The 24,294-nt window shown below is 38.8% G+C and overlaps 1 protein-coding gene across 1 annotated transcript in view; it reads left to right on the top strand.

Annotated features, from left to right (window-relative positions):
* The window catches only part of USH2A (usherin), a 938,899-nt gene that overhangs the window by 636,191 nt on the left and 278,414 nt on the right, over positions 1-24,294 (top strand). The window contains exon 43 of the mRNA XM_027564435.1: positions 10,608-10,771. Coding sequence (XP_027420236.1) covers positions 10,608-10,771 — 164 coding nt within the window. The remainder of the gene's footprint in view (positions 1-10,607; positions 10,772-24,294) is intronic.

Raw genomic sequence — 24,294 nt, 5'->3', positions numbered from 1 at the left:
TCAGTTCAGTTCAGTCACTCAGTCACGTCCAACTCTTTGCCACCCCATGAACCACAGCACTCCAGGCCTGCCTGTCCATCACTGACTCCCGGAGTCCACCCAAACTCATGTCTATTGAGTCAGTGATGCCATCTAACCATCTCATCCTCTGTCGTCCCCTTCTCCTCCTGCCTTCAATCTTTTCCAACATCAGGGTCTTTTCAAATGAGTCAGCACTTTGCATCAGGTGGCCAAAGTATTGGAGTTTCAGCTTCAACATCAGTCCTTCCAATGAACACCCAGGACTGATTTCCTTTAGAATGGACTGGTTGGATCTACTTGCAGTTCAAGAGACTCTCAAGAGTCTTCTCCAACACCACAGTTCAAAAGCATCAATTCTTTGGCGCTCAGCTTTCTTTATAGTCCAACTCTCACATCCATACATGACCACTGGAAAAACCATAGCCTTGACTAGACGGACCTTTGTTGGCAAAGTAATGTCTCTGCTTTTGAATATGCAATCTAGGTTGGTCATAACTTTCCTTCCAAGGAGTAAGCATCTTTTAATTTCATGGATGCAATCACCATCTGCAGTGATTTTGGAGACCCCGAAAATAAAGTCAGCCACTGTTTCCATTGTTCCCCCATCTATTTGCCATGAAGTGATGGGACAGAATGCCATGATCTTAGTTTTTTCAATGTTGAGTTTTAAACCAGCTTTCTCACTCTTTCATCTTCATCAAGAGGCTGTTTCATTCCTCTTCATTTTCTGCCATAAGAGTGGTGTCATCTGCATATCTGAGGTTATTGATATTTCTCCCGGCAATCTTGATTCCAGCTTGTGCTTCATCCAGCCCAGTGTTTCTCATGATATACTCTGCATATACGTTAAATAAGCAGAGTGACAATATACAGCCTTGGCAGACTCCTTTTTCTATTTGGAATTAATTTGTAATGAGATTAGATATGCACAAATAACATTTTCTGCTTTTCGAATATGGAAACACTGGGTCAGTTCCATGACACGTGTTCCTATAACATAAACATATTGAAGCTGTAGGTATTAAGTAAAGGAGTTAGCTTCATGAACATGGAGGGTGAATGGAAGGACCACCAGTGTACGGTGGATCCTGTTATTTTCTTCCTCAATATCACAGCGTGAGTACAAGATGAGTTTATAGATGAGATGGGCTTCTTTGGTGGCTCAGATGGTAAAGAATCCGCCTGCAATACAGGAGACCTATCTTTGGTCCTTGGGCCGGGACGATCCCCTGGAGAAGGAAATGGAAACCCACTCCCATATTCTTACCTAGGTAATCCCACGGACAGAGGAGCCTGGTGGGCTACAGCCCATGGGGTCACGAAGAGTCAGACACAACTTTCACTTCACTTTTCACTTTATCAATGAAGGCCAACTCTGTTACACTGGTGTACCATCTGTTAGCAATGTACGTATTTCAAAATAAGCAAATATATATCTATTTCACATATAATTTAGTAGAGTCACAGTGCTTTTTTCCTTTTTTTTTCATTGTTCTAAGTTTGCCTCATTCTGTCCTTTTCTAAGTGTCATCATATTGAAAACTTACCTCATGGAAAAGGAACTCCTAAATCTAAAAGGAATGCTTTTTTTCATTGGAGGCTTTATTACCTAATGTTTTCTTTAAAAAGAAATCGAGTTACTTTGCTTGCATTTCTTTTTCATGTTGATGATACAGTAGAACAGAGACAGAATCACAGTAAGGTTATCTTGGGTATAATATTCTGGTAGCAGAAATATAGATAGCTACAGGAATAGGACAGCTGCAACTTTCACTCACAATCTAAAATGTATCATAACTTTCAAGTGTGATCAGCATTACATTTCAATTTTCAAAAGCAAAAGACCTTCAGCATTTTTAGGGAAAAAAATCTTTCAGCAACAAATACATGAGGAAAAGGTATGCACCATCAATGAAAAATCTATACAGGTTTAAGCAGTGGAAATAATGTTGAATTTTTATTTGTTTGTGTATTTATTTATTCCCACAAAGGATTTGAGGATGTAAGGAATAGTATCTATCAGAGGTTTTGCAAATCCTCTAGTAGGTAAGGTTGTTTTAAAGCATGTGTTGGGTTGTGGCAGAAATGAAGAGTTAGTAGGAGGAGCAACTGAATAGCCTGCATTTTTTGGAAACATGATTTATATTGGTGACAATATTGACATGCGAATTCTGTTAGGACATCAATAAAGTTGACATGTTTTTAATTCTGATGAAAATCACCTGAGGCACTGAAGAATTTTATTGGTTCCCAAAACATCAGACCCTTTCAAGATCTAAGCTGTCCACATATTTTGCCCTAAATGATGCTTCTTACTGACCAAATTACTATTTGCGATCCATAGCCCATGTTGTCTCCTCTGTGAAGACTTCCCGTCTAGATTAGGTTAAATTAGATGCTCTATCGGATGCGTGTGGAAAGAAAAAGGAATAAATGAATATGTATTTTAGAGGTCCCCATTTAAAAACATGTGTCTGTATATATGTACACACAAACACACACAGACCCCAGTAGGACAGACATTACGTTCACTGTGTTTGGTATCTGGCATGTTGCTGTTGTTGCTCAGTGGCCCAGTCATGCCCAACTCTTTGCAACCCCATGGATTGCAGCACGCCACACCTCCCTGTCCCTCACCATCTCCCGAAGTTTGCCAGAATTCATTTCCATTGCATCAGTGATGCCATCCAGCCATCTCACCATCTGATGCCCTCTTCTCCTTCCGCCCTCAATCTTTCCCAGCATCAGGGACTTTTCCAATAAGTTGGCTGTTCACATCAGATGACCAAAATACTGGGACTTCAGCTTCAGCATCAGTCCTTCCAACAAGTTATCAGGGTTGATCTCCCTTAAGATTAACTGGTTTGATCTCCTCATTATCCAAGGGACTGTCAGGAGTCTTCTCCAGCACCACAGTTCGACGGCATCAATTCTTTGGTGCTCTGCCTTCTTTACAGTCCAGCTTTCATAACTGTCTGTGACCACCAGGAAGACTATAGTCTTGAGCATATGTTGGCAGAATAATGTCTCTGCTTTTCAACACACTGTCTAGGTTTGTCATAGCTTTCCAGCCAAGGCATGTTAGTGCTAATAAATATTTTTTGAATGAATGAACAAATTAATTAATGAATAAAATAATGGTATATCAAACACAAGAAAGCAATATAATTTGCAAGGGAAAAAACATCTTTCTAAATTTCAGTAAGGATCATTTCTTTTTTTTTTTTTTAATGTATGACCGTAATTTTTATTTATTTATTTTTTGCATTGTAATTTATTTTGGGGGGGGTATTTTTATTTTTATTTATTTTTTTAAAATTTAAATTTATATTAATTGGAGGCTAAATACTTTACAGTATTATATTGGTTTTGCCATACATCAACATGAATCCACCACGGGTGTACATGTGTTCCCCATCCAGAACCCCCTCCCAGTGCACCAGCCCGTACCATCCCTCTGGGTCATCCCAGTGCACCAGCCCCAAGCATCATGTATCCTGCATCGAACCTGGACTGGCGATTCATTTCATATATGATATTATACATGTTTCAATGCCATTCTCCCAAATCATCCCACCCTCACCCTCTCCCACAGAATCCAAAAGACTGTTCTATACATCTGTGTCTCTTTTGCTGTCTTGCATACAGGATTATCATTACCATCTTTCTAAATTCCATATATATGCGTTAGTATACTATATTGGTGTTTTTCTTTCTGGCTTACTTCACTCTGGCTCCAGTTTCATCCACCTCATTAGAACTGATTCAAATGTATTCTTTTTAATGGCTTAGTAATACTCCATTGTGTATATGTACCACTGCTTTCTTATCCATTCATCTGCTGATGGACATCTAGGCTGCTTCCATGTCCTGGCTATTATAAACAGTGCTGCGATGAACATTGGGGTACACGTGTCTCTTTCCCTTCTGGTTTCCTCAGTGTGTATGCCCAGCAGTGGGATTGCTGGATCATAAGGCAGTTCTATTTCCAGTTTTTTAAGGAATCTCCACACTGTTCTCCATAGTGGCTGTACTAGTTTGCATTCCCACCAACAGTGTAAGAGGGTTCCCTTTTCTCCACACCCTCTGCAGCATTTATTGCTTGTAGACTTTTGGATTGCAGCCATTCTAACTGGTGTGAAATGGTACCTCATAGTGGTTTTGATTTGCATTTCTCTGATAATGAGTGATGTTGAGCATCTTTTCATGTGTTTGTTAGCCATATGTATGTCTTCTTTGGAGAAATGTCTGTTTAGCTCTTTGGCCCATTTTTTGATTGGGTCGTTTATTTTTCTAGAATTGAGCTGCAGGAGTTACTTGTATATTTTTGAGATTACTTGTTTGTCAGTTGCTTCATTTGCTATTATTTTCTCCCATTCTGAAGGCTGCCTTTTCACCTTGCTAATAGTTTCCTTTGTTGTGCAGAAGCTTTTAATTTTAATTAGGTCCCATTTGTTTATTTTTGCTTTTATTTGCAATATTCTGGGAGATGGATCATCGAGGACCTGCTGTGATGTATGTCGGAGAGTGTTTTGCCTATGTTCTCCTCTAGGAGTTTTATAGTTTCTGGTCTTACGTGTAGATCTTTAATCCATTTTGAGTTTATTTTTGTGTATGGTGTTAGAAAGTGTTCTAGTTTCATTCTTTTACAAGTGGTTGACCAGTTTTCCCAGCACCACTTGTTAAAGAGATTGTCTTTTCTCCATTGTATATTCTTGCCTCCTTTGTCAAAGATAAGGTGTCCATCAGTGTGAGGATTTATCTCTGGGCTTTCTATTTTGTTCCATTGATCTATATTTCTGTCTTTGTGCCAGTACCATACTGTCTTGATGACTGTGGCTTTGTAGGAGAGCCTGAAGTCAGGCAGGTTGATTCCTCCAGTTCCATTCTTCTTTCTCAAGATTGCTTTGGCTATCCGAGGTTTTTTAATCTCCACACAAATTGTGCAATTATTTGTTCTAGCTCTGTGAAAAATACCATTGGTAGCTTGATAGGGATTGCATTGAATCTTTATTGGATAGATAGAGTTTTATGTTACTAGTCAAATTATATGTGACCTGAAAGTTATGAGACTGAATGCTTTAGTAACTATTTAGTATTCATTAATTTATTTATAAAATTATCTACTCAATAAACAGATTAAAATCTTCATCATCTAAACTAGTTTTCTCATTCATTCATTTGAGTAATAACAACTGAACCTTGAAATGAGTCTTGTTCCATAAATAAGATTTTAATATGTATTATCTTTTACAAGGAAGGATACCAGAGTCATGTCTATTTTACAACAAGTTCATCATTTTCCATGTGGATGAAGGGAGGGGCTGGAGAATGATCTAAATCAATCATGTAGGGGATGACTAGTACAACAGCCTAGTATTCCTAAATAGACCTTCAAACAGCTTGTTTTTACTGGCTACAATATATACTGAATACAAGTTTTCATTTACTTTGCAGATTTCAAAAGCTATATCTTACAGGATTTGCAGTGGCACATTTTTCAAAACATACCCAAAAACCATAATTAGTATTTAGAGAAGATACTGATTGATATACATAAGTTTTGCATGAGTATATGATGTCAACTGAAGGAGCATTTTTCTTTTAAAAGTATTTTATCATTAACTAAATGGAATATCACATTTGATATCAACACTTAAGTCTATCTTAAAAAAATCAATAAACTAGAGAAAATGAACAAAATACTTGAAGCAAATGAATATTTTCTTTTTTGACATGAAGTGGGGAAGTATATGCCGACCCATGTAGACAGAGGTATATGTACTTACTGACAGAGATTAGGTTTCAGATGTCATGAAAACAGTATATTTTAGTTCATTTTAAAGAGTTCAAGATCTTATTACTTAAAATTTTAACTGAAAAAATGAAAGTTAAATAAAATGCAAAAGACAAATGCATGACATCCAGTGAAATGCCTACTGATATCTCAATTCAGTAAAATAATATTGAATAGTGGAAATAATTTAATATTAAAAATGAATAAAGTACAGGCCCACCTAATCTTCTTAACTAGCTCTGTGACATTAGGCAAAGGCTATTTACATAACATTCACATTGTGATAATAATGTTACATAGTGTTTACATTATATTATGTATTATAAGAAATCTAGGCATTTAAAGAATTAAAAATATGCATATATCCTATGCAAAGATGATGCTATTTTTTATAAGGGACTTGAGCATCTTCAAGTCCCTTATATAAACAGTCAGAACTGGACGTGAAACAATGAACTAGTTCCAAATTGAGAAAGGAGTACGTCAAGGCTGCATAGTGTCATCCTGCTTATTTAACTTATATGCAGAGTACATTATTCAAAATGCTGGGCTGGATGAAGTGCAAGTTGAAATCAAGATTGCCAGGAGAAATATCAATAACCTCAGATATGCAGATGATGCCACCCTTATGGCAGAAAGTGAAAAGGAACGAAAGAGCCTCTTGATGAAGGTGAAAGAGTGAAAAAGCTGGTTTAAAACTCAACATTCAAAAAACTAAGATCATGGCATCCGGTCCCATCACTTCATGGCAAATAGACGGGGAAAAAATGGAAACAGTGGCAGACTATTTTCTTGGGCTCTAAAATCCCTGCAGATGGTGACTGCAGCCATGGAATTTAAAGACACTTGCTCCTTGGAGGAAAAGCTATGACAAACCTAGACAGCATATTAAAAAGCAGAGACATTACTTTGCCAACAAAGGTCCATCTAGTCAAAGCTGTGGTTTTTCCAGTAGTCATGTATGGATGTGAGAGTTGAACCATAAAGAAAACTGAGAGCAGAAGAATTGTTGCTTTTGAACTGTGGTGTTGGAGACTTTTGAGAGTCCCTTGGACTGCAAGGAGATCCAATCAGTCAATCCTAAAGGAAATCAGTCCTGAATATTCATTGGAAGGACTGATGCTGAAGTTGAAGCTCCAGTACTTTGGCCACCTAATGGAAAGAACTGACTCATTGGAAAAGACCCTGTTGCTGGGCAAGATTGAAGGTGGGAGGAGAAGGGGACGACAGAGGATGACATGGTTGAATGGCATCACTGACTCAATGCACATGAGTTTGAGTAAACTCTGGGAGTTGGTAATGGACAGGGAAGCCTCATGTGCTGCAGCCTGTGGGGTCACAAAGAGTCGGACACAACTGAGCAACTGAACTGAACTGAATTTGAGAATCCTCAAATTTTGGTATCCATGGGGGTGTTGTAACCAATTCCCTGCAGATACTAAGAGGCAACTGTACTTTGAAAACAGGCATTCCAATTATATATATCTGTGTGGCCTAAATTTATTCTGTGTAGACATAAATCATATATTTCATCATACCTAAATTATGATGAAATAGTTTCAAGTAACACAGGAAGAACTAAGGCCCTACAGAACTTATTTGCAATTCATCATTTTAGCACTGCCTGATGTTTTAAATTCCACTTGTAAAAAGAACCGTGAAAATGATATCACTTTAAAGCCATCAAGATTACTAACTGTATCATAGAATAAACATGTAGAAGAACAATTTAAATATTGTAGGAGAGATTAGGCATCCAGACTCTAGCTAAGTTTCTTTTAAGCCATTTTGGGGAACAAAGCACAATTAAAACTATTCTACCCAGAGACAGAGCTAATGACAGCAAGGTCACTGGTTCAGTGCCCATGAGAGCCATTAGCTGTGTTTCATTTGACTGTCACAGACTTGCTCCCCTCTTAACCACGAATCACCATCCTTCACATTCATACTGGTGTTACAAAGGAAATTTGGCAAGATTATTTGGATGCGTAAGGAAAAGTCTCTCCCATTTGCCATAAAAAAAAAACTCAGAGATCAAGCCCCAGTGATATGACATCATCTAGCTGACCATGGTGTTTTTTAATATCATCATCATCGCCATCATGATGATGCTGGCAATACAGCATCATGGGCAAAAGAGCAGGCTCTGGAATCAGATTGTCCGAATTTGAGTCTGTACTTCCCATTTCCTAGCTCAATAACTTAGACTAGTTAGTTATTTTCCTAATGTTCAAAGCAGGTATTATAATACTATGGTGAAGAATGAATGAGTAAATCATGTAGAAAATTCCTGATATGTATTATGTACTCAGTAAATACTGTTATTATTATCTTTCAGTTGTCATTGTCATATAGGCATTTGTTGTTATTGTTGTTTAGTTGCTAAGCCATGTCCTATACTTCTGTGACCCCATGGACATAGCCCGCCAGGGTCCTCTATCCATGGGATTTCCCAGGAAAGAATACTGGAGTGGGTTGCCATTTCCTCCTCCAGAGGATCTACCCAACCCAGTGATGGAACCCAAGTCTTCTGCTTGGCAGGTGGATTCTTTACCATTGAGCCACTTGTGAAGCCTATGGACTATTTAGCACTTGCTAAAAAGCATATGTGTGAGTTTTCTACCACTGCTGGGTGGCTTAAAACAGCAGAAATGTATTCTCTTACAGTTTTGGAAGCTGAAAGTTTGGAATATAAGTACTGTCAGGACTATGTTCCCTCCAAAGTGAAAGTGAAATCGCTCAGCCGTGTCCGACTCTTTGCGACCCCATGGATTGTAGACTACTGGGCTCCTTGTATCCACAGGATTTTCCAGGCAAAAGTACTGGAGTGGGTTGCTATTTCCTTCTCCAGAGGATCTTCCCAACCCAAGGATCGAACCTGGGTCTCCCACATTGTAGGCAGACGCTTTACCCACTGAGCCACTAGGGAAGCTCATGTTCCCTCCAAAGCCTCTAGAAAATAACCATTTCTTGCCTCTTCCAACTGTTAGTAGCCCCAGTTGCTCCTTGGCTTATGACAGCATGAAGCCAATCTCTACCCCCCATCTTCTCCCTGTGAACATTTTCTCCCTGTGTGTGTCTGTAACAAAATTTCCCTCTTCGTTCTTTTATATCAGTCCTTTGGATTTAGAGCTCTCCCAAATCCAGTATAAACTTATGTTAACTTGATCACATCTGCAAAGACCCCATTTCCAAATAAAGTCACATTTGCAAGTACCAGGGGTTAGGACTTAAACATATCTTGGTGGGTGGGGGCACAAATCCACAATAGCATACAAAATGAAAAAAAAAGAGAGAAAAGAAGGACACATGGAGATGAGGTAAAGCAGAGTAGAAGATCTGATGGTAGTATTTATTTGGGGAAATAGATAGTAAATAGCTTAGAAAATATTAGTAAGTCTTTACCTATAGTTACAATAACAGAGCAAATGTGCCTGAAGACAAGCCCTGCAAAAATACCTTTGGGCCGTGAGTGAGAAAGTCAGGCAAACAGACTTCTTCTGTGGGTAGTGGCAAAATTCTGTGAGCATCCTGATGTAACTCTGGCTAAGTTACTTAGCACAGTCCTGCAAATGGCATCCTCTCTTTTTTGTCATTACTGACGCAGATTCCATGGGCCCTGCATTGGATGTGATGATCTTTGAAACCCAAAGAAAGTGATGATCTGAGGCCAGCAGTTGCCCTAAGGCCTGGATACCCCCTGGAGAGGGTCTTGTGTTGTACAACGTGTTTAAGCAAGCTCTTGGTCTAAGCCATAGTCCAGTCAAAGCTTGACTGTGTCTGTAAATAGTATTTTCCTACCTGGGCAGTTTGACCCAAAAAAAAAGAGAATGTCTGATAAGTCTTCTGCCTGAAAGAGCCAAAACGGATGAGGAACTGGTGGCATCAGCCCATCGATTTAATATATGATTTGGGAAGTCTGCATCTGGTGGCTCAGATGGTTAAGAGTCTGCCTGCAATGCAAGAGACCTAGGTTCAATCCCTAGATTGGGCAGATCCCCTGGAGAAGGGCATGGCAACTCACTCTAGTATTCTTACCTGGAGAATTCCATGGACAGAAGTGCCTGGTAGACTAGTCCATAGGGTTGCACAGAGTTGGACATGACTGAAGCAACTTAGCATGACTTAGGACATCATATCACATCACCATGTCTAGTTTTCTTCTTCTGAAAATCAGTGTTCAGCTTCCACTGTACTGACTCAAGTAAACATGTTCTCACAATGGCAAAATGCAGTTCACCATAGCAAAACCTCGGTGGGAGTATGTTGTATACTTTGGTCACAGCTTTATAATTTAATTTAGGAGTTAATCTCTCTGCCAGTGAGATTATGGGACAGGACTACAGGTATAGGCAAAAAATGGTGATGAGAGAATCTGATATTTGAAATGGATCCGTTTCCCAAAAGAAGAGCATAAAACTCTCTGGATCAAATTCAGATAGAAAGCTGGCAAAATGCCAGATGTGTAATTGCATCTTGAACTGAGCTGTAATCCTCACCACTTATGAAAACAATAAGGATGAGAAAAACAATAAACCACATTTATTTTGAACAATGGTATTTGCTTAGCATTTCTTATATAATATTTCCTTAACACTTTGATTAAGAATTGAGAGTTAGAATAATAATGCTGTTTTTGTGCGAGGATGCAAAAGGAAATGTATTTGGAGGAGGGACAAAATAGTTCATTCTGCAGGGGGAAGTCTGTATATTGTGATGAAAAAGAAAATGTGTGTTGTTTTCTGGAAAGAGAAATTTATTTATGTATTTTTTAAAAACAACTTTTTAGGTTTACGACGTATGCGTATAAGGTCTTTGTACATAACAGTGTGGGTTTTACACCAAGTCAAGAAGCGACAGTGAAAACATTAGCTGGGCGTCCGGAGAGAGGAGCCAATGTCACTGTGACTGTTCTTAACCACACGGCCATAGACGTGAGATGGGTGAAACCAAGTAAGTCAGCTTCGTGCTTCTTTATTTCCCCTTCCTGTGTTTGTATCAAAATGAATTTTAAAAGAACAGATTTTTGAAATGACAGTAATGAAAAGCCAAGTTCCCTGTGCTTTTCTTTTTCAAAGGAAGTTCTTTCTTCTCCTTTCCATTCTTGGACCTTCTCTTCCTCCTTCTATTCCTTTCGGATTGGGAATGTGGTTTCTGTCACACCAGTCAATTTTGATACAAGCGTCCATGTGTTAATTTTTGTAGTAGCAATTACCACCGTTCTTATTTTTAGTGGAGTAGAGTTGGTTTATGACGCTGTGCTAGTTTCAGGTGTACAGTAAAGTGATTCAGTTGCTGTGGTTGTTCGGTCACCCCCTCGTGTCCAGCGCTTTGCGACCCCAGGGACTGCAGCACACCACGCCTCCCTGTCCCTCACCACCTCCCGAAGTTTGCCACAGTTCATGTCCATTGTATCCGTTATGGCATCCAGCCATCTCATCCTCTGATGCCCTCTTTCCCATTTGCGCTCAATCTTTCCCAGCATCAGGGACTTTTCCAATGAGTTAGCTGTTCATATCAGATGACCCAAATCCTGGAGCTTCAGCTTCACTAACAGTCTTTCCAGCGAGTTTTCAGGGTTGATTTCCCTTAAGATTGACTGGTTTGAGTCCCTTGCTTTGCAAGGGACTTTCATGAGTCTCCCCTGGCACCACAGCTCGAAGGCATCAATTCTTTGGCACTCTACCTTCTTTATGGTGTAGCTCTCACAACCATATGTGGCCACTGGGAAAACCATAGTCTTGACTATAGGGACCTCTGTGGGGAGAGTAATGTCTCTGCTTTTCAGCACTGTCTAGCTTTGTCATAGCTTTCCTGCCATGAAGCATTTGTCTTCTGATTTCATGGCTGCAGTCACCATCCACACTGATTTTGGAGCCCAAGAAGAGGAAATCCATCACTTCTTCCACATTTTCTCCTTGTATTTGCCATGAAGTAATGAGGCTGGATGCCATGATCTTAGTTTTTTTTTTAATATTTAGTTTTAAGCCAGCTCTTTCACTCTCTTTCTTCACCCTCATCAAGAGGCTCTTTAGTTCCTCCTCACTTTCAGCCATTAGAGTGGTATCATCCTCATATCTGAAGTTGTTGATGTTTCTCCCACCTATCTTAATTCCAGCTTGTAACCCATCCAGCCTGGCATTTCTCAGCATATAGGTTAAACAGAGTGACAGCAGACAGCCCTGTAATACTCCTTTCTCAATCTTGAACCAATCAGTTGGTCCATACAAGGTTCTAACTATTGTTTCTTGACTTGCGTACAGGTTTCTCAGGCGACAGGTAAGATGATCTGGTATTCCCATCTCTTTAAGAACTTTCCACAGTTTGTTATGATCTACACAGTCAAAGACTTTAATATAGTCATTGAAACAGAGATAGGTGTTTTTCTGGAATTCCCTAGCTCTCCCTATGTTCTAGCGAATGTTGACAATTTGATCTCTGCTTTCTCTTCCTTTTCTAAACCCAGGTTGGACATCTGAAAGTTCTTGGTTCATATAATGCTGAAGCCTAGCATGCAAGATTTTAGCATGACCTTAATAGCATGGGAGATGAGTGCTACCCTTCTTGGGAATTGGGATGAAGATTGACCTTTTCCAGTCCTGTGGCCACTGCTGGGTCTTCCAGATTTGCTGACACAGTGAATGCAAAACCTTGATGTTATCATCCTTTAGGGTTTTGAATAGTTCTACTGGAATCCCATAACATCTACTAGCTTTAATTAACAGCAGTGCTTCCTAAGGCACACTTGACTTCACTCTCCAGAATGGCTAGCTCTGGGTGACTGACCACACTATCATAGTAATCCTGTTCATTAAGATCTTTTTTGTAGAGTTCTCCTGTGTATTCTTTCCATCTCTTCTTGATCGCTTCAGTATCTACTAGGTGTCTACTGTTTCTGTCCTTTATTGTGCCCATCTTTGGGTGAAATGTTACCTTGATATCTCCAATCTTCCTGAAGAGATTCCTAGTCTTTCCCCTTCTGTTGTTTCCTTCTAGTTTTATGCACTGTTTGTTGAAGAAGCCCTTCTTGTCTCTCTGTGCAGTTTTTTTGGAACTCTGTGTTTAGTTGGATATATCTTTCCTTTTCTCCCTTGTTTTTCACTTCTCTTCTTTCTCTAGCCATTTGTAAAGCCTCCTCAGGTAACCACTTTGCCTTCTTACTTTTCTTTATCTTTGGGGTGGTTTTGTCCACTGCTTCCTGTACAGTATTATGGACCTCCGTCCATAGTTCTTCAGGCACACGGTTTATTAGATCTAATTCCTTGTATCTACTTGTTACCGCCACTGCATATTCATATGGAATTTGATTTGACTCATACCTAGTGATTCCCCGCTTTCTTTAGTTTAAGCCTGAATTTTTCTATGAGAAGCTGATGCTCTGAGCCATAGTCAGCTCCAGGTCTTTTTGTTGACTGTATACAGCTTATTCATCTTCAGCTACAAAGAATGTAATCGGTTTGATTTCGGTATTAACCATTTGGTGATGTCCACGTGTAAAGTCGTCTCTTGTGTTGTTAAAAAAGGGTATTTGCTATGACCAGTGCATTCTTTTGGCAGAATTCAGTTAACTTTCACCCTGCTTCATTTTGTTCTCCAAGACTGAACTTGCCTGTTACTCCAGTTATGTTTTGACTTCCTTCTGTTACATTCCAATCCCCAGTGATCACTGGAACATCTTTTTTATTTTTGGTGTTAGTTCTAGGAGGTCTTCTAGGTCTTCATAGAACTGATCAACTTCAGTTTCTTTGGCATCCATGGTAGGGGCATAGACTTGAATTACTGTGATGTGGAATGGCTTACCTTGGAAACAAACCAAGATCATTCTGTCACTTTGAGATTACACCCAAGTACTGCATTTTGGACTCTTTTGTTGACTATCGGGGCTACTCAATTTCTTCTATGGATTCTTGCCCACAATAGTAGATATAATGCTTATCTAGATTAAATTTGCCCACTCCTGTCCATTTTAGTTCACTGATTCCTAAGATGTCAATGTTTATCCTTACCATCTCCTGCTTGACCACATCCAATTTACCTTGATTCATGGACTTAATATTCCAGGTTCCTATGCAATACTGTTCTTTGTAGCATCAGATTTTACTTTCATCACCAGACACATCCACAACTGAGCATCGTTTCTGCTTTGGCCTAACGGCTTCATTCTTTCTGAGGCTATTAGTAGTTCTCCTCCACTCTTCCCCTGTAGCATATTGGACATCTTCAGACCTGTGGACTCATCTTTTGATGTCCTATCTTTTTGTGCCTCTACACAGTTCATGAGGTTCTCACGGCAAGTATACTGGGGTGGTTTACCATTCCCTCCTCCAGTGCAGCAGATCATATTTTGTCAAAACTCTCTGCTATGACCTGTAAGTCTTGGGTGGCCCTACATGGCAGGGCTAAAAGCTTCACTGAGTTATGAAGCCCCTTCACCATGACAGGGCCGTGATCTGTGAAGGGGATAGTTGATTTACGATGTTGTGCTAGTACAGTAAAGTGATTCAGTTATGCATATATATATAAATATATTCTTTTTTCTATTCTCTTTCATTATATGTTATCATAAGATATTGAATATAGTTCCCTGTGCCACACTCTGTTGTTTATCTGTTTTATATATAGTAATATCTATATTTTAATACCAAATCATAATTTATCCCTCTCCCAACCTCCCCTTTGATAACCATATGTTTATTTTCTACATATAAGAGTCTGTTTTGTAGATAAGTTCACTTTTATCTTGTTTTAAGATTCTACATGTAAGCAATATTATATGATATTTGTATTTCTCTGTCTGACTTACTGCACTTAGCGTGGTATTCTCTAGGTCTGCCCATGTCACTGCAAATGGCATAGTTTTATTCTTTTTAAGGGCTGAAAAACATTCCATTTTATATATGTAACACATCCTTGTCCATTCCTCTCTCAGTGGACATTTAGGTTGTTTCCTTGTATTGGCTTTTGTAAATAGTGCTGCTATGAACATAGGGGAGGAGTGTGTGTATCTTTTTGAATTATGTTTTTCTCTGGTTATATGCCCAGGTGGTGGCTCAGATGGTAAAGCGTCTGCCTGCAATGCGAGAGACCCAGGTTCAATCCCCGGGTCGGGAAGGTCCCCTGGAGAAGGAAATGGCAACCCACTCCAGTACTCTTGCCTAGAAAACTCCATGGATGGAGGAGCCTGGTGGGCTCCAGTCCATGGGTCGCAAAGAGTCGGACACAACTGAGTGACTTCACTCACTCACTCACTCACTATATGCCCAGGAGTGGGGTTGTAGGGTCATATGGTAGCTCTATTTTTAGTTTTATAAGGAATCTCCATACTTTTCTCTATAGTGGCTGTACCAGTTTTCATTCCCACCAATAGTGTGGGACAGTTCCCTTTTCTCCTCACCCTCTCTAGCATGTAATATTTGTAGACTTCTTGCAGACGCCATTCTGACCAGTGTGAGGTGCTACCTCATTGTAGTCTTGATTTACATTTCTCTAATAATTAGTAATGTTGAACATTGTTTTATGTGCTTTTGGGCCATCTGTACATCTTCTTTGGAGAAATGTCTTTTTAGATCTTCTACCCATTTTTTGATTGGACTACTTGTTTGTTTGTTTTTTTAATATTGAGCAGTATGAGCTGTTTATGTATTTTGGAGATTAATCCCTTATCAGTTGCACTGTTTGCAAATATTTTCTCTAATTCTGCAAGTCTTTTTGATACAGTATAATACTGTGCACTTTCCTACAGAGGTCTGCCCCCAGTCTTATCATAACTCATCATTAATTAGCAAGATCCATTTACTAGAATTGCGGTAAAGTGATGGATCTTTCCAAGTGAATCTTCATCAGTACTGGTGATAGCCAGGGTTCCAGCTTGACACAGCCAACAAAACCTGGCCACCATCACTGAACTTGATTTGATAACACAGGGACTTACCCTTAGCCCATTTATAACATGACTTTACAGGCAGTTAGAAGAGCTCACATATGGTCTAGTCTGCTTCTGCGTCTTTGCTGCTGCTGCTGCTAAGTTGCTTCAGTCATGTCCAACTCTGTGCGACCCCATAGATGGCAGCCCACCAGGCTCCCCTGTCCCTGGAATTCTCCAGGCAAGAACACTGGAGTGGGTTGCCATTTCCTTCTCCAATGCATGAAAGTGAAAAGTGAAAGTGAAGTCGCTCAGTCGTGTCCGACTTAGCGATCCCATGGACTGCAGCCTACCAGGCTCCTCTGTCCATGGGATTTTCTAGGCAAGAGTCCTGGAGTGGGGTGCCATTGCCTTCTCCACCTGCATCTTTAGAAACCACATAATTGAAATTTCAGATATGGTTGGTCAGAAGAGTAGCATTTACCAGCTGATCTGTTAATTTTTAGTGATCCATGGTTGGACGACATCACTGACTCAATGCACATGAGTTTGAGCAAACTCCAGAAGATAGTGAAGGACAAGGAAGCCTGGTGTACTGCAGTTCATGGGGTCACAAAGAGTCAGACACAACTTAGCAACTGAACAACAAATGTCACAATCAGACAAAAACAAGACTGAATATATCATGGCACTATATATTATAATCCTTCTTAGAAGTATCACTTTTGATCTGGCAAATAGTTAATCAGAACTTGCTAGGATACTACCAAATATTAAGAAATATCTGACTTGGAAATCCCTATTAAAATATGTGTTTTATGAAAGTAAACTGTATCTATTAGGATAATCATCTGCTAGTATATAAAAAGACGAAAAATCATGCCTGGTTGGGCAATTGCAACCTTCTGATTTTGATTTTGTTATAGCCTAAGAGAAATGCTTCCTATTTTATATAGAACACCTTGAGTGAATTTGCCCCTGTTATATCAGTTATGGATTAAAACCAGTGTCAGGTGACATTAATTGTAAATTAAAATTAGCATTGGTTATGTTGATCTACATTGCTACTAAATAAGCCATTTTTATAAAAAACTATTTACTAGGGTTTTATAAGGTTGCAGATTTCTAATGATCTGTGTCACCTCTGTTGGGATCTCTTAAGCCATTTACATGGAAGAATATAAGTTAATTGATGCTTGTGATTACCTCCTGAGACACTTCTAGGAAAAGATACAAAAGTTTTTATATGGAGATGGATTTTTATGTATAATATATTTTCACTCATCTCCTTTCTATTTCGCCCTCAATACCTGAATCATCTTAAAAGCCTACTCGGGAAGGTGGATGCCCTCCCCACATCTGACATTTGAATACTTCTGTTGAGATCCAGCGACTGAATTTTCACCAATATAGTTCCTTTATGTTATAATTGCATGCCTGAAGTAAGCATGCTTATAAAAACTGACAAACCTAATAGATCTGAAGCAGCTCACTGAAGTTTCATTACCTTGGTAATCTGAACCTCTGACCTTCGGGATGTAGGTAATGCAATCTGCTGTTATTTCCATTCATACCTTAGGAATTTTTCAGATAACTATTTGTGAGTACAAAGGTTAACTCTCAGAAGAGGGTCAGCTCTGTGAAAGCGTGTTGCATTATCATTTTCTTTCTTCTTGCAACCGGCTATCCTAAGTAAATTAACAAGTCTTTCGGCTGTGAAAGAGCCACCTCTTTTTGGCAATTTTAATTTCAATTGTTTTCTTGATTTGTGGGATAAAATGGCATCTTGTCTAACATGCTAAAAGGAACAAAACTGTAAGTTGAAAGTCATGAATAAACAACGTTTATTTAATAAAAACCATAAAATGCATTTTTAAAGTATGTTTTGTCTTAATTATGACCCTCCACATGCTCACACCATTTTCCAAGTAAAATATCTCTGGTAAATTTTCACCAATCACAGATTAATGGGGATAAGTTATTAAAGTTTTAAAAGTGCCCACTTTAAACGTTTACATCACTATGTGAGGTCATGTGAGGAAAATGCACCCTGCATCTGTTCAGTTAATTTTTTAGGGCAAATATTACAAACCGGTAGCACATGGGCCATATTTACTTCCCCATCCTCCACACATTGTCTTGCTGGCAGTATTTGAAAAATAAAATAATATTTTGCTGCTGCTGTTGCTTCAGTCATGTCCGACTCTGTGCAACCCCATAGATGGCAGTCCACGAGGCTCCCCCGTCCCTGGGATTCTCTAGGCAAGGACACTGGAGTGGGTTGCCATTTCCTTCTCCAATGCATGAAAGTGGAAAGTGAAAGTGAAGTCGATCAGTCATGCCTGACTCTTAGCAACCCCATGGACTGCAGCCTACCAGGCTCCTCCATCCATGGGATTTTCCAGGCAAGAGTACTGGAGTGGGGTGCCATTTAGCAATTAGAAGCTTCCACACAAAGATGATAATTTTGGAATTGATTTGAAAAACCCAGTAATTGATTGAAACTCTTCCCACATTGCTGAAGGGAGAATATCCCCTGACACTGGCCTCCCCTTTCTACAGGCTGCAGCCCCCTTCTCCCTGGTCCTTAGAGAAAGATGTGGTTCTTGTCCCTACTTTTTATATAAAAGAAAATAGTTCAACCTAATGAAATACGATGAAAATAAATGATTTCATTGGAGAAAATTCACATTTTTATAGGAAGAGATACAAAATATCACTTAAGTTATTCATAGAGCCCCAGGAGTTAGCAACTGCACCTTGGTGACTTACCCCAAATTACAGTTAGTCAGTAGCATTTCTCCAACGTAAGCATCCCATTTTCAGCTATTTCTCCTGCATGTGACCTTAATGGTTATTAGCACTTTGTCAAGAGTGATTTAGTGAGATCCTTCCCATTTTGACTGCTCACTCTAAAATAAATGGTGAAAAATGCCCATGAGGGAAAAGTGTAGAAAGGCAGCACCTCTTCTGAGGTCTCCTCACTAATGAGGTCATTGATGGGCAGAAAAGAGCAAGAAAATACTGGAGGTGGTGAGGAGAGGAAGGTATTGAAATAAGAGGAAATGAAAAAAATTATCCAAATACTGTCCACTTGTCCATCTGTCAAGAGCTCCCCTCAACCTTCAGACGTTCACGCTGTGGTTCATATTGGGTTGGCCAAGAAGTCTGTTCAGATTTTTCCATAAGATGTAACAGACAAACCCAAATGAACTTTTTGACCAACCCAATATAATCTTTTTTGTCCATCTCTCCTCTTTCTCTTTTCCTTCCCTCTTTCCTTTTTCTCTTTTAGTTTCCTCCCTCTTTTTCCTTTCCTTCTTCCTTCCATGAATATTTATCCTTGACTTTTTCGTCCCAGGCACTGGGAATGCAGAGATCAATGACATAATTCCTTCCTTACATTGTCTCACTAAACTCTGGAAGATTCGTAAAGTTGAAGGCATCACTATTCAAAAAGTTCAAATCCACACAAAAAGCATATGCCTCATCTTGATCTCTTAATCAGAAACCACCAGATTTTGCAGCTAGAAGTTTGACTTTGAACTTATCCTGTTCAGGTTTTAATACATACAAATCATCCCAAAGCGCACCTCTTTTAAAAGCACCCACCATCATTGGCTCACCTTAGAGACTGCATTTACCAGCCTCCTTTGCAGTTGGTTGTATCCATGTGACTGTGTTCATGCCAATAGAAAGTGCAAAGAAATGATGTGTGTCTTTTAGGGTCATAACCACGAAACACCAAGGACGTGCCTCTTGTTCTGTCTTCTTCTCTCGGGACTAGACCATATATACAGCAGTGTTCTCTGTTTAAACTCTGCAGGCATGGCCAACACCCTTACAGATCCAAAGCCACATAAGAGAAAGAACCTGGGTTCTTGAATGACCACATGGAACACAATCTGATTCACCTACTTTGAGGCTATTGTGTGAGATATAAATTAATATTTATTTCATTTATCACTTTATTTAAGGGTTCCTTGGTTACAGAAGCTTAGGTAACTAACTCCGTCCCTGTTTACCCTTATCAAGTTCACTTCCCAAGCAGGAATGTGCTGTCCTTTTTCCATTGCCAAATATAGAATAATGAATAATTAACACATTTCATATACATTTCCTTTAAATAGGATATTCCCTGGCAGATTATTGAAAGGAGCTGGAACACAATGAGAGACGGAAGGACCTGGGGGCAGGGAGGGTTGCAAATACAGGTATTTGTTTTAGTTGCATAAACTAGATAGAAGGTATGTAGATATGTTGCTGGGGAAGATAAGGAGCCTGACTTGGATGTAGCTCTGGAGAATTTTCCCACTTCTTCATGTGAGCACTTTTACCCTCAGCCAGAGTAAAAAAATTTCTCTAGAAGTGATAAAATCAAGTTTTCCAAGAAGTACTTAGTTGATGACACAGAGCTCTTCCCCATAGAATTTGGGAATCTGGACTCTAAGAATCTATGAGCAAGATAAACACTTCTTTTATAAAATAGCCTTAGTAAGGTCCTTCCAGATTTTTACACTGAGGCAAAGTTACCTCCCATTGAGCCTACTAATGAGAAATGACTGAGAAATTCAATCCTAGACAAAACTGGAGATCCTTTGAGTGGAGGGGTTTACTCTAATTGCTGGAGATTAGGGCCACAAACTTTTTTATAAAGTGCCAGACAGTAAACCCTTCAGGTTTTGCAGGCAATATACATTCTCTGTCAGAACTACTCAACTTTGTCATTGTAGCATGAAAACAGCAATGTACAACTCTTCAACAAGTATGCCTGTGTTCCAATAAAAATTTATAGTGAACAGTGAGATTTCATTTTCACATGTCATGAAAAACTATTCTTTTGATTTTTTCCCCCAACAATTTAAAAGTATAAAAGCCATTCTTAGCTCACAGGTTATATACAAAGAAGTGGCAGGCCAGGTTTGACCAAGAGGACAGATTTTTACTCATGGTAAAATCCTGAGTTTGCTGACCCCTATTCTAGCTGATAAAGATCTAAAGGACATAATTAATATTGATAACAATCTCTAAAAATAATCCAACAGGGCTTCCCAGGTGGGGCAATGATATGCAAGAGACATGGGTTTAGTTCCTGGGTCAGGAAGATCCCCTGGAATAGGAAATGGCAACCCACTCCAGTATTCTTGCCTGGGAAGTGCCATGGACAGAGGAGCCAGGAGGGCTACAGTCCATGGGGTCGCAAAAAGTCAGACACGACTGAGTGAATGAGCACATGAGCTCACACAACACAAAAATTATCCAACAGCATGTACAGAGTATAATCCTTTTGCAAGAGGACTTTCAACAAGCCTGTCTAACAACTGTTTTAAATTATTTGAAAAAGTGGCATTTAGTAACAAAGATTGTATCCATGGCTTCAACCTTCTTTTTCCAACTCACTGAGATTGACCTGATGTGCTATAGTAAAGCAATACCTACTCATAAATTTCTGTGGTCTATACAATATGGATTACTCAGAACAGGATTAGAATACCTGAGAAATACTTCCCAGTGTACACATATTTAATGTAATCTCATAGGAAACCCTCATTCCATCCTGTTGCTTCAAATACAATTAGTATTCATAGCTTAACTCCAAATTACATGTATAACTCTAGTTCAAACATTCACACTTTAATTTAAAAGTAAACCTGGTGGTCACAAAAACACTTCAAACTCAAGAAGTCTCCAGTGAAACAACAAGTTTCAAATCCCCCATCCCATAGTTACATCTATATTTTCTGTCTTGTTTCCTAGGATTCACACGAGAACCAAAACCGAAATCTGAATTTTATTTAAAACTTTTCCTCATCTCTTTCTAGACTCATCCTGGGTCACTTAAGGACCTTGGCTCTCTCCATTCAGGACATCCACATTCCCTTGTGCCTTGAAGTCCTTCTCTTGCTGGGAAAATCAGAGACAGTCAGAGACGGCCAACTGGTCCTTAATACCTCGGGTCAGAAATGGCACAAACTGATCACATGACTTCACTCAGATGCAAGGAGCCCAGAAAATGTAGTCTCCCTATCTGACAAGAACAGAATCACATGGGTGTTAGTAAATGTTCTGGATCTTCACCACAACTTTTATCTTCTGTAGTGATCTTTCAACTTTCATTGCTACTAACATTGGTTAGTGATGTCTTTCTCTACTTTTCTGAGTCTTTATATTTTATGTTTGATCAAGAATTTTGTATACTCTTACTTTCCTTGCCCTTCTCATCTGCTGCTTTCAGTGTGTGGTGAATAAATTATTATATAATCATTTTTACATAATTACTGTCTCTAGTTTTGATATTTATCATCAATTCTTAAACTTCTCCAATCTTAAGTTCTGGAGCTTGCTTCATCTCTTTATCTTTTAGATAACATTATTGGAAAATTTTTATGATTACAGTTAAATAAATAAATGAGCTACATGTTCTTTTAGTACTCGTATGGTCAGTTGTGTCTGACTCTTGGTGACCCCATGGACTGTAGCCTGCCAGGCTCCTCTGTCCATGGAATTTTCCAGACCAGAATACTAGAGTGGGTTGCCATTTCCTTCACCAGGGGATCTTCCCAACCCAGGAACTGAACCCAAGTCTCCTGAGTCTCTTGCACTGGCAGTCAAATTCTTTACCATTATACCATTTGATTTTTGCTTGAATGAACATGTTTCTGCTATCTTTGTACATTCTCTTAATTTTTACCTACATAAAACCTTTCTGTTATATTTGCACATAAATATAATGACTTCGATGTGTATGAAATTCTTGGATTAAAATATTTTACCTCAGAACTTCTTCAAATTTTTCCATTGTCTTCCACATTTAATGTTTTGGAGGATAAGTCTGAAAGTTGCCTGATTCTTTTTCTCCTTTGCAGATTGTCTTTTAGATTTAGTTGATTTTCAAAATGTCGTAAGTTTCTGTATGTCTTTGGATATGTTGCCAGTATTTTCACTAATACTGTATATTAATCTATTCAATTTCTGGATATAAAACTTCATTTTGAGTCATGTTTTATGGGATATTTTAGATCTATGATTATTTATCCCATTTATTTTTCAAGTCAATTAGATTTTTTATTCTCTATTCTCAATATCAATAAATTTTGACTTTCATTGCCTTCTTCTTACTCATTTTCCTTTTTATTTTTTTTCATATTGTGCATTTTTAACTCAGTATTTTTTCTGCTTTCAGTGCAGATTTTAATTCTGAGAGGCTTTTTAGGTTTTCTTGCTTTCCTTTCTTCTTTAAGAAGGTCATTTAATATCTCTGTTTTCATGTCTGTCTTTTCATGATTACAGGTACCTGTTTTTCATAATTACAGGTACCTGTTTCCTAAAGCACTTTTTCACAAAGGCATGCCCCTTTTGTTATTTTTAAGAACACCATGCAAATGTTTTATAACACTTCCACTGATTCACATAGAAGTAGTATATGAAAAACAAATTCTCCTTTTAAGGTTCTAGAAAATGTTTCACTTGTGCTATTACGTAAAGAAGCCTTGTAACTCATGTTTTTCTCTTTTAAAAAGGAGAAATATATTCAGGTCCAGTTTTTATCAATCCACAGGGAGGGTGGGATTTGCTGGGACACTTCTCATTCCAGTTATTTCAATTCTAACAGTGTTCCACTCAGAGTAGACTCAAGGTCAGCAACCTTGAATTTTGCGCTGGCCTGTAGAACTGAAGATGTATCTTCTGTCTCTAAGATGGTTTGCTGTCTTAGAGCCCACGACATTTGAAACCCTTGTTTGAACCATGTAAAAGGACACTTCTGTGCATGTACCGCTCCCAGAACTTTTCATAAAACAACTGGGAATATGAAGATCATTTAATCTGTTTAATGTGTTTCTACTAGTTTTCTGTGTTTTGGCCTCTGCACTGTAATGTCAATGAAGGGAGAGAGTGGCAAGCTGAAGCAGATGTTGGTGAGAAGCAGAGTGGTGCAGAAATCTGGCGTTATTGTCTGGAGATGCTGCCTGCCTCTGGTTAGAGGAGCCTCTATCTCATGCAGTAAGATATAACTAGTGGAACTGAATCCCATCTTTTCCTCTCTTCTTTGGGACAACAGATTTTGTTCTATTTCAAGGAGTTGACATATGGCACATGACTAAGAATGAGCATTTAATGGCATTTCATCCACATATTCATATACGATCCTCACTCATCTTGAACTTACTGTGCTAGTCCCAATATTTTCAATGTATATACGCAGTTCATTCATTGGAACTTGACAGAGGAGATTTCAGGCACATTTAATAACTGTGATTAAAGACTCATTTATATTTTTAAGTAGAATTTGAAAGTACTTCCTTAATATTATATTTTTAGGACTTGAATTTCTAAACAGCCTGCTCATGTAGCAAACTAAAATACAAGATGAACTTCAAATCTAGCACAATTTCTTTTATATCTTTGCTACCATAAATTAATGAGGAATAGTACTGTAGGGCAGCAGAAAATAATTCTAATGATAGAAGAAACTTTTACTCTCACAGAACCCAGTTGCTTTGCTACACTTGAGGAATGTTATTATTTGGAAAAACACTGAGAGATATGAATAGCTGATTCCTGAAAATGCATAATAATGACCTCATTATTAAAGGTGCTGACATTTGTGACAGCA

Source organism: Bos indicus x Bos taurus, chromosome 16, assembly GCF_003369695.1.
Source record: "Bos indicus x Bos taurus breed Angus x Brahman F1 hybrid chromosome 16, Bos_hybrid_MaternalHap_v2.0, whole genome shotgun sequence".
Classification (NCBI taxonomy): Eukaryota; Metazoa; Chordata; class Mammalia; order Artiodactyla; family Bovidae; genus Bos; species Bos indicus x Bos taurus.
This window is presented reverse-complemented; position numbering and strand designations above follow the sequence as displayed.